At 41.6% G+C, this 16,190-nt stretch overlaps 1 protein-coding gene across 3 annotated transcripts in view; it reads left to right on the plus strand.

The window, feature by feature from the left end:
* The window catches only part of LOC140211990 (casein kinase I), a 191,440-nt gene that overhangs the window by 78,787 nt on the left and 96,463 nt on the right, over positions 1-16,190 (plus strand). For all 3 annotated transcript variants that reach the window (XM_072282315.1, XM_072282316.1, XM_072282317.1), the window contains one exon: positions 8,963-9,003. In XM_072282315.1, coding sequence (XP_072138416.1) covers positions 8,963-9,003 — 41 coding nt within the window. The remainder of the gene's footprint in view (positions 1-8,962; positions 9,004-16,190) is intronic.

Genomic DNA, 16,190 nt, shown 5'->3' on the forward strand with positions numbered 1-16,190 from the left:
CCAAATTCCCCTCCCCCCACACAAAATGGAAGAGGAACATCGCGCCCCCCCCCCCGAAAAACAACCAGTTATATTTGTTTCTAATTGATGATGGCCTGTTGGATAGAAAAGTACTTGATGATATATATAATCTCGACACATTCATTTGCACAATCTCTCTTTGGATTCTGGTTAATTGGGACACATCGGGACCAGTACAATTTGACCCAATTATGCAGCTGCCCAATTAGCTGAAGTTTCATGAAAATAGTTTTAAAAAGTATTTAAAAATAGCAAACTACCATTTAGCTGAATAACAATTAATTTAGAGATACAGCGCGGGTAGGCCCTTCCGTTTCTTTGAGCCACGCTGTCCCAGCAACCCTGACAAGTTCAATTAACCTAACCAGTCACAGGACAATTTACAATGATGAATTAACCTACTTAAGTACATCTTTGGACTGTGGGGAAAAAACCAGAGGTCCTGGAGCAAGTTCATGTATTCAATGGGGAGGACATACAGAGGCTCCTTATAGAATGGGTGTGGAATTGAACACTGAAACACACTGAGTTATAATAGCATCGCTTTATCCACTATGCTAATGTATTTAAATGAATTACAGAACATGACCTATACCTCTATAGTTTTATAAAACTGTGTATTAGTTTCTAGTAGTTATCAACAGAGGAATTCATCCAGTGTTTGCTGCTGTTTTCTTTTGATTAACTGTTATCAGCAAAATCAGCCTTCGTACAATGCTTTTGATGCTTGCATCTTCCAAATCTGCACTTTCATTGTAATGTTCAAGATCGTCGATACCTTCAAACTGTTCATAATTCCTAACTTGTTGAAGTAGTGAAATTGTTTCATTTTCATTCCCGGCCACTTTTGGCATCTCCAAGCCTGAATTCTTGAATCTGTAGTGAGCAAAACAGTTTCGGATTGTCTTGCTGTTTATTTCTCACCAACTCTCAGTGACAAATATCACTGTTTTTTGAACATAAACACACACAACTGATGTTATTTAAAAACTGTTTGCTTCTTAGTACAGTGTAGTGTCTAACATCCACACAAGCACACACAACTAATGCTAGTTAGAAATTGTTCAGCAATAGTCTCCTGTCCTAATTAAGCAGCACAGTGTCCCAAATAAATGAAGGGACTCCCAGCTAATTTTCTCAATTAGCTCTTCTGTTGTCCCAAATAAGCGGCTGCTCCAATTACCAATGACAATGCAATTACTGGAATCCACTGTATATGGGAAATTAATATTTGGGGAAAATGCAGAATGAAGAAATGCAAGTTGGAGGAAGAAAAAGCATTGAACAGAATTAGGACAGTATTTAAAGATCTTAGCTCTGATTGCAATGCATATAAGAAATCAAAGAAGCTGTTGCTATTTCCCCTCCTACCACCTCTGACACAAGCGTACTTATGCACAAGGACTAACGGAGACTTGCAAAAAGCAATATTCTTGGGCAATGTTAATTTTCGCATGGATCTGACAATCAAATTGGGGAAAGAATATCTTTGAGTATCAAGTCTTTTTACCTCTTGCTTCCTACCATCTGGGCATCCAAATAGGTGGAGCAGCAATTCACTTGTACCTCCAACTAAATGCACAGCATTCAGTGCTCTGCACTTGGAGAGGCTCAACACTGGGTGACACTTTTGTGGAACACCTCTGTGCCTACAGGGATGGGGCCAGAGTTTTCATTTGCCGGTCATTCTCCATTCCACTTTTACTCTTGTCCACAAACCCTATCTTCAAACTAGGCCTGTTACAGCTATCACAACTCAGCAATGGTTTTGGTCGTCTTCTTATCGTGTCCACGGGCAGTCTATACATGACCCAGCCAGAACTGGACACATTTTTGCGCCTTGTTGAATTCGGCAAGATTTGCAACAGTACAGGGTTTCTCTAGCGATGGGCATTGCAGGAGATGTTGCATAGTTTGTGGCTCAGTTCCACATTCACATGTTGTCAGGCTGGTTGTATATCCCTATTTGCTTAGTGACACCTTTGAACGACCTACACCAGTCCTAAGTCTGTTAAGGCACTTCCAAGTTGCCCAGTTGCAATTAGTTCCTGGTGGAAGGCTTTCATCCAGTGGAATTTCCATCGTTGGGGGTTGTTTGAGACTGGCGAGCTGGTCTTTCCACAAGGCGATGCGGGCTTCAGATGGGGTTGGTTGTAATGGAACAACACTGTTCATGAAGCTCTTCCTTGACTTTAGGCGGCTGGGTATAGGTGTATGACCATGTAGAGGGTGCCTCTCATATGATGTTTGACAGAGTTGTTCTTTCTTGCTGGCTACCGTTCTTGTATCAGGGGAAGCGATACCTGCCAGGATATATAGGCTGTTGGTGTTTGTTGGTTTTAAACAACCTGTGATAAGTCAGCAGCTTGTATTCAGAATGGCATCCATCTTTCCCATGCAGGACAGGCGTATTCCACCACGCGCAGCAAGTAGTGTATTCAACATTTTTGTACCATTGATTTAATGGTTTTGGTGATTTCAGCTAACTAGCCTTTCCAGTTCTGATGGAAAGGTAAACAGTGGGAAGTGGAATTAAAGTGGTTGGCCATTGGGTCCCACATTGGCATGTCTGTCTGTGGCCTCCTCCACTGCCACAATGCAGCCGAGGAGGGGCAACACTTAATATTCCATCTTGGTAGTCTCCAACGTGATGGCATAAGCCATCAATTCTCTAACTTCTGATAACCACTCCTTCTTTCTTCCTCCCTCCCCTGCCTCCATTCTCACCTCCTCATCCTCCCCATCCTTATGGCCCTGTTACCCTCTCTGTTCCCCCCCCCCCCCGACATTCACCTCTCATCTGGATTCACCAATCACCTGCCTGTTCCTGCTGTTCTCACTCCCTCTCCCTTTTTTTTTCTGGCTTCTGATCTCTTCCCAGTCCTGATGAAGGGTCTTGGCCTGAAATGTTAGCTGTTCATTCCCCTCTATAGATCCTGCCGAGTTCCTCCAGCATTCTGTGTGTTTTGCATTTCCAGCATCTGCAGATTTTCTTGTGTTAATGATTAGCAACGCAGCTTTGAAGGCCAACATGCTGCTCAACTCCAAGAGCTCTTGTACTAACTCTATGGATAAACTGGCATTCACCAGTTCCCAGCAATCCTACCCAATTTGGAATTAGACTGTTCCTACCACCCCCTAAACTGAGTCAGCTGAACCTAAGCTTTGCCAATCAGTTCATGTACATTGCTGGTGTCAGATCTCAATTTTATTGCATCCAGATGGCTTCAGAATAGTTTGTTTTAATTAAGAGTGCCTCAGTATATGTACACTAAGAAAAAGTACAGTGATCTGAAATCTATGTGCATTTGATTCTATGGTTGCAAAACAACTCTCAGCTGACTACCAGTCAAACCAGTACAAAACTGACAGCAAATGAATTGCCTTTGGTTTTGTGCAGCTTAAGTAGCTAAAGCTCGAGCAGGAGGTGCTTTCGCTAAATTGCAGGTGATATTGAATTAGGCTATAATCAGAATGTCAGCTGAGATAAAGGTGTTTTTGTCTTCAGGAGAATGATTGGTGTACTTAAACCAACTAAATGTGTGTTTAACGGCTCATTAACACTTACTGGGATCTTCTTGGCACATTCATGAATGCCTGACAGTATTGCCTGCAAAGTGATGAGGCATTAACAGTGGAGCAAGGCTGTCTCTCCCTCTCCCACCCCCCCACCCCCATTTTGAATGCTGCATATAGACTTGTTTTGCAAGTCTCATTTCCCTCACTTTTCCTTGACGTCTGTGGGTCAGGAAGTTGGACACGATGATACTTTGAGAGTCGTAAGAGCACAATGGTGTCATGTCCTGAATGCAACAAAATCCTTGGCAAGCTCTTTGCAATCAAGCTTCGCCTTTGTCATAGACCGTTAGACCAACACACAGAGATGGTCATGTCTGTGATGTAACTCGCTGATTCACAGGGTTTAAGCTACGTTCACAGGCCCCTCCAGCTGTGTTCATGGTTTTGTGATAGCTTATTCCAAATAAAATTTCTCTAAAATCATCTACATCTTCTTTTAAAACCAAATTTCCAGCTTAAAAACAAACTTGTGGTATTGGTTTATTATTGCATGTAGGATGATACCATGAAAAACTTGTCTTGTATTCTATTCTATTCATACAGACCAGATCATTACACAGTGCGATGAGGAAGAATAACAATTCAGCAGAGAATTTAGATTTAGAAGAGTAGAATTTTATAATAGAAGTAATGAGTAGATCTGCAGTGAGCAGCTTGCAGTGAGTGTGGAACGTGGGATGTTAAAACTTTTTTTTAGTAGCACATACGGTGAAATCAGATAAATAGAATGTAAAGATATTGAACAAAATAAATATCCATATCTGGGCTGGGGATATTATGATGGTCAGTCCTGTCAGACAGGGATATTAATAATGAAATGGTGGAAAGGACATTTTCTATCTGGTTAATATAAAAACCTGGTATTTCAATAGTAATGTGGCTATTGTTTACAACCAATGAATTAGTTTAACTGCAGTTAACATTGGCAAGAAAAAAAATAACAAGAATTCTGGAACCATGAATAATGACAAGCAGTTTTCCATTAGCTGCTAGTTTGACAAGACTTGTTAGCAAGAACAGCCAGGAGCATCATGTTTGTTAATATCTGTAGGACCATTGGATGAATGTTTAAAGCACAGCACAGTAGGCTAATCAAACATTGTTTACAACTTTTTTAGCATTGCAGGGTAGTGTTGCCTCGATGTGCCCAAGGTTGCTTCTTTGTACATTTTAATTGCTTCCGTTTGCAATATTTTGACACAAAAGGCCTTAAGTTATAATCATCTTTTGACATTTTTATAGTCATGGGATCGCATTGCAGAACTAAACTATTTGCACCTAAACTACAGTGTGTTTTTGTTCGGTGATTTTACGTTGGGTTGCTTTGAATGTTTAGTTTTTACAATATATTTTGTGCATATTAGGTAAAAGTGATGGTACAGTGTGCTGTAATTGTTGATGGTCACGTCTTATTGTCTAGTGAGAGGTATCTGCAGAAACTTTCCATTATGCATTCTGTCAGCAGAATCCAGCAACTACATAAATTCAATTACATGATTAACTGTAGGCGAGAAATGGTACAGAAATATTGGACAGCTGTTGCTTCAGTGTCAGCTACTTATAATTGTATTTCAGAATCAATCATTTGTGAAAGTTCTTGTAGGATGCAAGGAGGCTTTTTTTGGACCATAGACCATTGAGACTGAATGTCGGTTTTGGCAGCTTTTGTGGAGGCAGAAGGGTGGGAAACGATGATTAATGGTACAAGATTGAGGAGGGATGATAGGCAGGTGGAACCAGTTGAAGAGGGGATAGGAGACCTGTTAGGAAACGCGTGTGGGTGACAGCTGGATGGAGGAGAGAAATGAAATAAGCTGACAGGGTCCTGGAGGAGAGAAGTGAGTGAGAATATCTAGGTAGACCAGGAAGAAAGAGAATCAGTGAGTCATAGAGAAAGCAGTCCATGTAGCAAGGAGAAGGAGAGCATTGGTTACTTGAAATTGGAAGATTCAGTGTTCATGCCTTCAGCTTGTAAACTACCCAAGTGGTGTTTGCACCTGCGGCCTCTTGCCTCCATTTATCACGTTCCGGCCTCTACTTCCACCCTCCCCCCTGACTCCATCTGCTCCCCTTTCCTCTCTCCTGACCTGTTTCCATATAACATCCACTGCTACTGCCTCCCAAGTCCACCCCTCCCCATTTCGTCCCACTCTACCCCCTCTAAACCTGGTTCCAGCTGCCCATTATCTCCCTGACTGAGTTCCATCTATCCCCTGCCTTGTCCCCCATCCCCTCCCCCTCCCCCAAACTGGTAATCTTTTCTCCACATTCCCAGTTCTGATGCTGGACCCCAACCTGAAACACCGACAGGCCGCCTTGCAGCTTGTTTTTTGCTCTGGAAACTGTTTCATTTACTAGAAAACACACCTTTTTTAAAAGCCTATCAGGTCATTTCAAGAGTTCCTCTCTATGTAACCAGTCTTGTATATCATACTTTTAGATATATGATTGAAGACCCTCATGAGGATTTGTATCTTTTTCAATGATCGGACTGGGTCTATTGTCATTCACAATTTTTTTTAAAAAATGCTTAAATAGTGGCATTATTTTCATCTGGGTAATGTAAAGTAGGTCAATAGGAATCTGTAGCTACTTACTGATTTGAATATTGAGGCTTCTCAACGTTTACAAGGTAAATTGAAATGAGTGTTTTTCTGATTCATCTAGACTTTATATGGAAGAAAAGTAGCTCTCCAGAACTACATCTCCTTTTCTGCTCCCAAGGCATGCATACACGAATGCACAAACATACGTTTACCTAACTGGTTCATAAATGAATTAAATATTGTTTTTTTAATTTAACTAGTTAGAGTAGCAGTTAGCCTAACTGTTACAGCGGTAACAACCTGGGAGGGTTCAGTTCCGCTGCTGTCTGTAAGCAGTTGGTACATTTTCTCTCTGACCATGCAGGTTTCCTGCAGGTGATCTGGTTTCCTCCCACACTCCAAAGGATGTACGGATTTGAAGGGTACATGTTTGATTGGACGTTGCGGGCACTCTACCTAGAGGGCTTGTTAACATGCTGTACATCTAAAGAAATAAATTCAGACCCACTCCCATTGATGGATAACTTTTGGAGACTGATATTGCCATTGTGGATATTGTTTATTCATGCACAGGATGACTGGGCTCCATCTACCCATCACCTCTTCCTCATCTGGTTCCACTCATTGCTTGCCAACCCTGGCTGACAAAGGATCACAGGTTCAAATCTCTTCCCACAGATGCTGCCTGACCTGATGAGTTTTCCCACGAATTTCTGTTTTTGTTTGATTTCCAGCATCCATAGTGTTTTTTTTTACCATTTCACCTTTATTGCTCTTCCTTTATCTTTCTCTGTGATATTGGCCTCAACTTTTTTGTTGGTAAATGTCACAAGTTCCCAAGGGGTGCCAGCATATGTACTTATTTGCATATTGGCAAATGTAGAGCCTTCACAGAAAGACAGAGGTTTGAAAGTTCCTAAGCAGTACCAGGTAGCATGTCAGTTAATATATTTCACTGCTGGACCTGGTTCCACCTGGCTTTGGGTCTATGGAATGGCGCAACTTCACTGGGGATTATAGGGTTATGAAGCATACGAAAGGGAAGTCATGCTCCTTTTTCATTTGACTTTATTTAATGTTTTTAATTATTAGACTTTTGATGCTTTTAGCCAATAATTTTTAAACATTTATAATTTTGAAAAGGTTAAGTTATTTCATTTTTAGTATTCATAAATGTTTCTTGCATTCAGAAATGCATTAATACCCCTCACAGCTTTGACTTTTGGAAGTGGGATTTCCCTGCTATGTCTTTCAGTTGTCTTTAAGATGTTTCAGAGGTGGATAAAATACCAAGGAAGCTTTGCGCATTTGTATTCCAAGGATTGGTTAGTTTATAAGCCTGTATGAGGAATGCGGAGATTAGATTATTAAGTTACCGTGGGAATAATGAGGGCTAATTTCCAGTTTATGCTAGTGCACTGCATGTTTGGGTCACACAATGGTTCCATATTTGTGTTAAAAGAGAAATGGTTGAATAAGTTTAAGAAGTGCAATTTCCTAAATTCAGAATTAGGTTTATTAACACTCCCTTGTGTGACCTGGATAATGAGATAGTGTTCATGGACCATTCATAATTTTTGTGGAAGGGATTTTTGCTGTTTCTATGGGTCTTTTGGCTCCCTGAAGGTAGTAATGAGAAGAGAGCATGTAATGGATAAGAGGGTCCTTAATGGTAGATGTTGCTGCCTTAATGTACTACTCATAAAGATGTTCTTGATGGTGGGAAAAGTTTTGGCTGTGATGGAGCTGGCTAGGTTACTCCTCTGGACAATGGCTGCTTTTTTTTTCTGACTCTGCAGTTGTAGTCTTCAGTTATGTGCAGGATAAAGTTTCTTTGATATTGCCTATCAGGCACTTACAGGTCAGGTACAGACTGAAAACTCTTCTGCATTGCCTTCATGGTATTTTATCCAAGTTAGAAAAGATCTTGATATAGACTAATAGTGTGATGTTTCCTTCTCCCATGTTGACCTTTGTGTTTATGGGAAAACTGATACAACTTCAAATCCCAGTTAATGCCTCCTGTGGATTGGCCATCTGCATCATGATATATCAGGTTATTCTGGCCAGATTCCTTGAAGATCCCAGTGATGCCTGGGCACCTTTCATGTCATCCAGTCATATGATATTATACCTCTCAGACATGTCAAAATAATCATCTCCAGGCTTAATATCCTGGTAATGCACAGCCCTCTTAGTCATATACTGATTTGTTGGATCTGTAAGGTTAGAGTTAGCAAAGATGTCAGAATTCGTTTTATTTGTCACATATGCATCAAATCATCGAAATGTGCAGTGTTTTATGTCAACATCATACAGTCCGAGGATTGTGCTGCACAAAGTCTGAGATTGTCACCACACCCTTCTGGCGCCAACAAAGCATGCACACAACTCACTGACCCTATCAGTATGTCTTTGGAATGTGAGAGGAAATTGGGGCATGTGGAGGAAACCTATGCACTCAAGGGGGAGAACATACAAACTCGTTACCGACAACAGTAGGAGTTGAACTTGGAAGGGTGATCACCGGCACTGTAACACATTGCATTAACTGCTATGCTATTGCACTGACCACCGTCTTATTTCTTAAGTTTTAATACTTTGATGTAGATTGAGTCAAATAGTCACTCTGGCAATATTAATGAGACAAAATAGCCCCTCTTGCCCTATGAAGGAACATCAGTTTTACTGATTTTTTTTTTAGATGCATTGTTTTTAATACACTATCTCGTGACTATGCTAAATGTAGAGAAGTATATGTAAATGCATGTGTGTCTGAGAAGAATATTCTGAAAAAATGATTTTTTCTTTTTCAGGTAAAAATCTCTACACGAATGAGTATGTAGCAATCAAACTGGTAAGTGCACTTTTCTCCTAATGAACATTTTGGGATGTATTTTAACGGTTTAAAGTAGACACTGGTAGTTGGGGGATTTAAATTAATTCATATGTTGCTCTTGGGTTACCTTGAGGTCTCTGTGGGTTTTTGTGTTTAGTGATCTCGTTAACGCATGGCGTGTAGTGTTCTGCATTTTATAGTACATTCCTCTGTGAAATACCCCTAAAGATATTTGCTATGAATAAACAAATTAAATTATATGTTTAACTTCCTTTTTTGTCCTCATTTCTGGTGATAACCTTGTATTTTTTTGTCTTGGATTCTAAAAATTACAGCCTGGTAGCAATGGTCTCTTTACAACATTTACCTTTCTCTACCTGTGTATGATATTTGACAGTTCAGGAGCACTGTGGGTTCATACTGAAAGAATTTGTTTCCCTAGCATCCCTTTGCATTTCCTGCGGAGCCGGCCAAGGGCATCCCAAGTAGGGAATGTGACTGACATCCTTGAGCAGGATATCAATACTTCCCTATTGCTCTCGTCCTACAAAGTTCAAATTAAATTTGTTATCAAAGTAATACGGCACAAATGCAGAACCTTTTGGCTCAAAAGACTTTATAAGACACTGGCTGACCTCTGGAGTATTGTGAGCAGTTTTAGGCCTCTTATCTATAGAAATAATGTACTGACATTGGAGAATGTATTGGTTTATGAAGATGACCTCAAGAATGAAAGGGTTAATGCATGAGGAGCATTTGATGGCTCTGGGTCTGTATTCACTGGAGTTTAAAAGAATGGGGGTGGGGAAATTTCATTGAAACCTACTGGATAGTGAAAGACCAAGATGGAGAGGAATTGGAGAGGATGTTTCTGATAGTGGGAGGGTGTAGGGCCAGAGGGCATAGCCTCAGAATAGACAGACGAAGAGTGGTGCATCTGTGGAATTCATTGCCGCAAATGCAGTGGAGGCCAAGTTATTAGGTATACTTAAAGCAGAGGTTGATAGGTTCTCAACTAGTAAAGGTGTCAAAAGTTACAGAGAGAAGGCAGGAGTATGGGTTTGAGAGTATTGGTTTATTATAGTTACATGTACAGTGAAAAGATTGTTTATATAGATTAAATTATTACACAATGCAGGCAAAACAAAAACAAAGCAAAACAAAGTGTAAATGCTGGCAAAAATGTTCATTGCCAACAAACGATAAAATGCAAGATCATAACGAGACAGGTGTGAGGCCGAGAGTCCATCTTATTGTATAAGAGGTCCATTCAAGAGAGAAAATAGATCAAGCATGATCAAATGATGGAACAAACCCAATGGGCTGGAAGGCCTAATTCTGCTCCAATGTCTTGTAGAGTTTGCGCTAGCCATGAATCTCCTATTTTTATTCTTCCCTCACTTCCGTCTGTTCCACTCAGTTTTTATCACTCACCAACACAGTTCACAGTTCACCTACTAACCTGAACACCTTCGTGATGTGGGAGAAACTCCACTCTGCTAACTGCAGCACAATGATACCCGACAAGGTGCGTGAGCAGTTAGCTGGCTATGTGTTGATGTCCCTTATCCATAGCGTTGTCTTGGAATGTAACTACAGACAGCCGCCATGTTGGGTAAGGATTCCTTTCCTCAGAAATGCCCAACAGCCAAATTTCTCCATGTTTGTTTTCTATAGTAACCCATAACATTTCACTCTATACAATTGGTATAATTTAATTTAATTTCATTGACCACCTCACACCATGCAAACTGTGTGGGGAATTTGCGTAAAGTCATATTCCAAAAGTCTGATGATTTGTAACCTGGGTAGCCCTTGTTCCTGAGGATTTGTTGCAGAAGGTATAGAGAACTCTCAAATCACTTCTCTCTTTGAGGATAATATGGTTTTTTATCTTGTGGGTGAATAAAAATGATATGCATTATCCTAATGGAGTGCTTTGGGCAGTTGGTTCCCGACTAGAGAGAATGAAATTCCCTCAGGAGAGAGTGTAAAACAGATGCATTGATTTATTTTTCTTAATGGAGGGACAGGTAGTTTCACAGCCATGGTATTATTTTCAAAATACCCTCACTTTTATGAGCTAAACAAATGTAGCACTTAACCTTTCAGAAAAAGGCTCAGAAGTTCAAAAAAAACCTAAAATTAAATACTCAGCAGGCCAGCCAGCATCTGTGAAGAGAGAAATCGAGTTCATGTTTTTAGGTCATTAACATTTCTTTAGAAATGAGGAAAATGTGAAATAAACATGATTTGTGTTGCAGAGAATAGGCAGGTATGGAAAGAACAGGGGCAATGATGGTTGGTGTGGAGACCAAGGAAACTGAATGACACCAATAGTAGCCACAGCTGCTGAGAGGAGATGTGAAAGCTTGCTAATCACGGATGATTGGATTGGACAGGGTGCAAGTAGAAGGAGATGATTAAAACCATTTAGGGAAAGAGGGGGAAGACGTAAGAGCTTTGTTACAAAAAAATATTGTAGATGCTGCATTAAAAACAGTGCTTGAAATACTTACCACTCAGGTAGCACCTAAGGAGAGTTAACAATACAATTTGATCTTCTATAATCAGCAAAAGGCATCCAACAACTTTGTTCTTCATAAAATGCTGCAGGCTTTCCCCCTCCTTGTCTGTCAGCTTCTCGGGGTCAAAGACAATTTGCTTCTACTCCAGTACTGAGGATACCTGTGTACGAATTCTTTATTTATGAGATGGCTGTTGCTTTGCCAGCATGAAATCTTGGTCCAGTAGAAAGGGGGAGGAGTTCAAAGTGCACAGGTGTAAGTGGACACAATTTCACCTGCACACATTTATCTGCATGCTTGGATACGAAAGCACACTTGTCCAGACCCCTTTCCTCAGCAACCACACTATTAACACTTCCCACTCTTCCACTCCCTTCCCCAATTGCCTTCTCACTACTTGGTTAATCAGGGTGTGAAAGGTTATGGTGAGAAGGCAGGAGAATTGGATTGAAAGGGAAATGGATCAGCCATGATCAAATGGTGGAGCAGACTCGATGGTTCAAATGGTCTAATTCTGCTCCAGTGTTTTATGGTCTTTGTTAATTCCTGCATAGACTACTGAGTCAAACCAATTCAAAAGGAGATAAAGACCTGGCCAGAAGGAGCAACCTCAGAACTGCAGGACTGATTTGAAAACCCTGCCTACTGGCTACTTATGACCATCACATTAACATCAATGAATATGTGTGATCTGTGTCTGTGTATGTAGAGAAGTAAATTGAGGACAACATTATTATTAGACACATCTGTGAGGAAAATCAGAAACCATGGTTGACAGCAGAGGTCCGGGCACTGCTGGGATATTGGGATGCTGTGTTCAAATCAGTGGCTATGAGGACTCTCAGGTCACTCTCCTGTGTCCTCAGGGAAAGCAAAACAGGATTATTCACAGCGAATATGCATCTATTTCCGAGGTGCATGTGGCAGGGCATTCAGACTATAGTGGACTACAAGTCAGCTCTGTGATTTAATGGTAGTGACACCTCTCTTTCCTGAGAAGCTAAATGTCTTTTACACATGGTTTGATGCATAGAGCGATGTGCGGATGAGGAAGGCTCACCACTCCCCCCCCCCCCCCCCCCCCCCCGGAGGAGCAGGCATCCTGCTTGGCCACAGCTGATGTGAGGAAGACCCTAGCCAGAATCAAGCCCATGCAAAGATGCCTGATAATGTACCTGGTTGGGTGATGAGGAACTGTGCAGCTAACAGGTTCTAACAGACATCCTCAACATCTCTCTGGAACAGTCCGCTGACCCCTGCAGGCTTCAAGGCAGATACCATCATCCTGGCGCCCAAGAAGGCGACAGTAACCTGCTTTAATGACTACCATCCAATAGCACTGACCTCGACAACAATGAAGTGATTTGAGCAGCTGGTCATGAATTCCATTAAGTCCCCATCTTTTTGCTACATAGGGCCCTTTCTGGTTTGCTTATCGCTCAAATCTATCCACTGATGATGCCATAGCCTCTGCCCTCCACTCCATCCTATCTCACCTGGAAAATGGTGCCTCATATGTTAGGGTACTGTTTATCGACCAGCCTGATCATCTCTCAGAAGCTGGTGGGTAAACTGTCCTTGTTGGGTCTCAACACCTTTCTCTGTAATTAGAACTTGGACTTCTTGACAGAAGGGCCACTCTTATTCTGTGTTGGCAGCAACACCTCTAGCTTCATCATGCTGAATACTGGCACCCCCCAGGGCTATGTGCTCAGCCCGCTGTTGTTCATGATGCTGACGCGATTCACTGCCAACCAAATCATAAAGTTTGCAGCTGACACAACAGTGGTTGACCTCATCAACAGCAATGATGAGATGGCATACAGAGAGGAGGTAGAGCGGCTAATAGATTGTGAGCACAGCAACCTGGACTTGACCAAAGAAGTGATTGCAGACTTTAGCAACGTGCAAGCTGATCAGTGCTCACTGCACATAAACAGCTCCTCTGTGGAAAGAGTTAGGAGCGGCACGTTTCTGTGAGTGCACATAATGGATGATCTCACTTGGTCCCTCAACACTACCTCCTTAGTCAAGAAAGCACAGCTTTCGGCTCTTCACCTCCTGAAGAGATGGAGGCAAGCAAGGCTTCTCTTTCTCCTCCCCATTCCAATCAATTTTTACAGGAGCACCACTGAGACCAGTCCTATCACTCTCTGATATGGGCATTTCAAGCCATTTGACCGCAAGACCCTTCAAAGGGTTGCGAGGACTGCATTGGGATCTCTCTTCCACCCATCCAAGATACCAGGAGTGCTGCATACGCAGGAGCCTTAGTATTGGCAATGGTCCCTCCCATCAGTCCTAAATCTCTCTGTTTCCCTACCATCTGGCAGCCAGTACTGTAGCATTAGGACAAGGACTGCTCGGATGGGAAACAGTTTCTTCCCCCAGGCCCTGAGAGGACTGAGCTCCCTGTCATTACCCACGTCCCACCACATGTGAAGTGCCAGAGTGTTACACTGTTTACTTTTAAACTTATGGTGTAAATACTGCTCATTATTAATTTATTTTGTAGTAATATTATTTTGTTTAGTGTGAGTTATGCATACTATGTTGTGCATCTTGGTCCAGAGGAACGTTGTTTCATTTGGCAGTACACGTGGTATGATTGAAATGACAAACTTGAGTTTGAGCTTGAACGCACATAGCCTTCCATTTTTCCATTTGTCTCCATTTGTTTAGAAGAAGAAAAAACCTAGAAGAAAACCTACTGTGCAATACAGCCCCTTTGGCCCACAATGCTGTGCTGAACACATACTTTAGAGATTACCTAAGGTTATCCATAGCCCTCTATTTTTCTAAGCTCCATGTACCTGTCCAGGAGTCACTTAAAAGACCCTATTGTATCTGTCTCCACCACTGTCACCAGCAGCTCATTCCACACACTCCAAGCACCTTAAAACTGTGCCCTGTAGTGTTAGCCATTTCAGCTCTGGGAGAAAGCTTCTGGCCATCCACACGATCAACGCCTCTCATCATCTTGTACACCTCTATCAGGTCACCTCTCGTCCTCCGCCGCTCCAAGGAGAAAAGGCTGAGTTCACTCAACCTATTCTTATAAGGCACGTTCCCCAATCCAGGCAATATCGTTGTAAATCTCTTCTGCACCCTTTCTATAGCTTCCACGTCCTTCCTGTAGTGGGGTGACCAGAACTGAGCACAGTACTCCCAAGAGGGGTCTGACCAGGGTCCTATATAGCTGTAACATTACCTTTTGGCTCTTAAACTCAATCCCACGGTTGATGAAAGCCCATATGCCTTCTTAACAACAGAGTCAACCTGCGCGGCAGCTTTGAATGTCCTATGGACTCAAACTCCAAGATCCCTCCGATCCTCCACACTACCAAGAGACTTACCATTAATACTATATTTTGCCATCATGTTTGATCTACCAAAATGAGCCACCTCACACTTATCTGGGTTGAACTCCTTCTGCCACTTCTCAGCCCAGTTTTGCACCCTATCAATGTCCCGCTGTAACCTCTGACAACCCTTCACGCTATCTGCAACACCCTCAACCTTTGTGTCATCAGCAAATTTACTAACCCATCCCTCCACTTCCTCATCCAGGTCATTTATAAAAATCACAGAGAAAGGGTCCCAGAACAGATCCCTGAGGCACATCACTGGTCACCGACCTCCATGCAGAATATGACCTGTCTACAACCACTCTTTGCCTTCTATGGGCAAGCCATTTCTGGATCCACAAAGCAAGGTCCCCTTGCCTCCCTACTTTCTCAATAAGCCTCATGTGGGGTACCTTATCAAAGGCCGTGCTGAAATCCATACACACTACATGTACTGCTCTACTTTCATCAATGTCACATCCTCAAAAAAATTCAATCAGGCTCGTAAGGTGCGGACCTGCCTTTGACAAAGCCATGCTGACTATTCCTAATCATATTATGCCTCTCCAAATGTTCCTAAATCCTGCTGGTCAGGATCTTTTCCATCAACTTTCTAACCACTGAAGTAAGACTCACTGGTCTATAATTTCCTGGGCTGTCTCTACTCCCTTTCTTGAATAAGGGAACAACATCTGCAACCCTCCAATCCTCTAGAACCTCTTCCATCCTCATTGATTAAGTTAAGTGAATTTAATCCACGTTTTACTTGTAATATTGACTCTTGTGTTAAGGGTAACAAAACTAATTAGACTTTTATATTGCTGACTGGTAAACAAAATGCAACTGCAACATTATTTCTGACCATTAAAAGTAATCTCTAATTATTCTGCTGGTTCTCCAGGGGAGGAATGTTGCTTCTTTAGTAATAATAGGTGCCTAAGCTGTAATAAAAAAAACAGAAATCTATAAACCATTCAGAAATTTGCTACTTATATGTTCAAAGTCAAGAAATTTAAATCAACATCAAAGTTAACTTAGAAAATAAATTGACAGCAAAGCAAAATTATGAAAGGAAAATTATTGAAAGTACCTGAAGATCCATGTAGTTTGATCCATCAAATGTTATTCAGCTAAGATGAGCTATAAGTAACAATCAAAATGTTCCATTTAACTATCTTGGGGAAAATTTCTATTGGTGCATTGTTGTTGAAACTGAATATTTTCCATCCATCTGGAAAGGCAGTTGAAATCCTGGTTTAAGCCCTTCTATGAAAGAGAACAGCTTTCAATAAAGCAGCAGTTTGCCAAATATCCCTGCAAACCTACCCCT

This window comes from Mobula birostris, chromosome 18, assembly GCF_030028105.1.
Source record: "Mobula birostris isolate sMobBir1 chromosome 18, sMobBir1.hap1, whole genome shotgun sequence".
NCBI lineage: Eukaryota > Metazoa > Chordata > Chondrichthyes > Myliobatiformes > Myliobatidae > Mobula > Mobula birostris.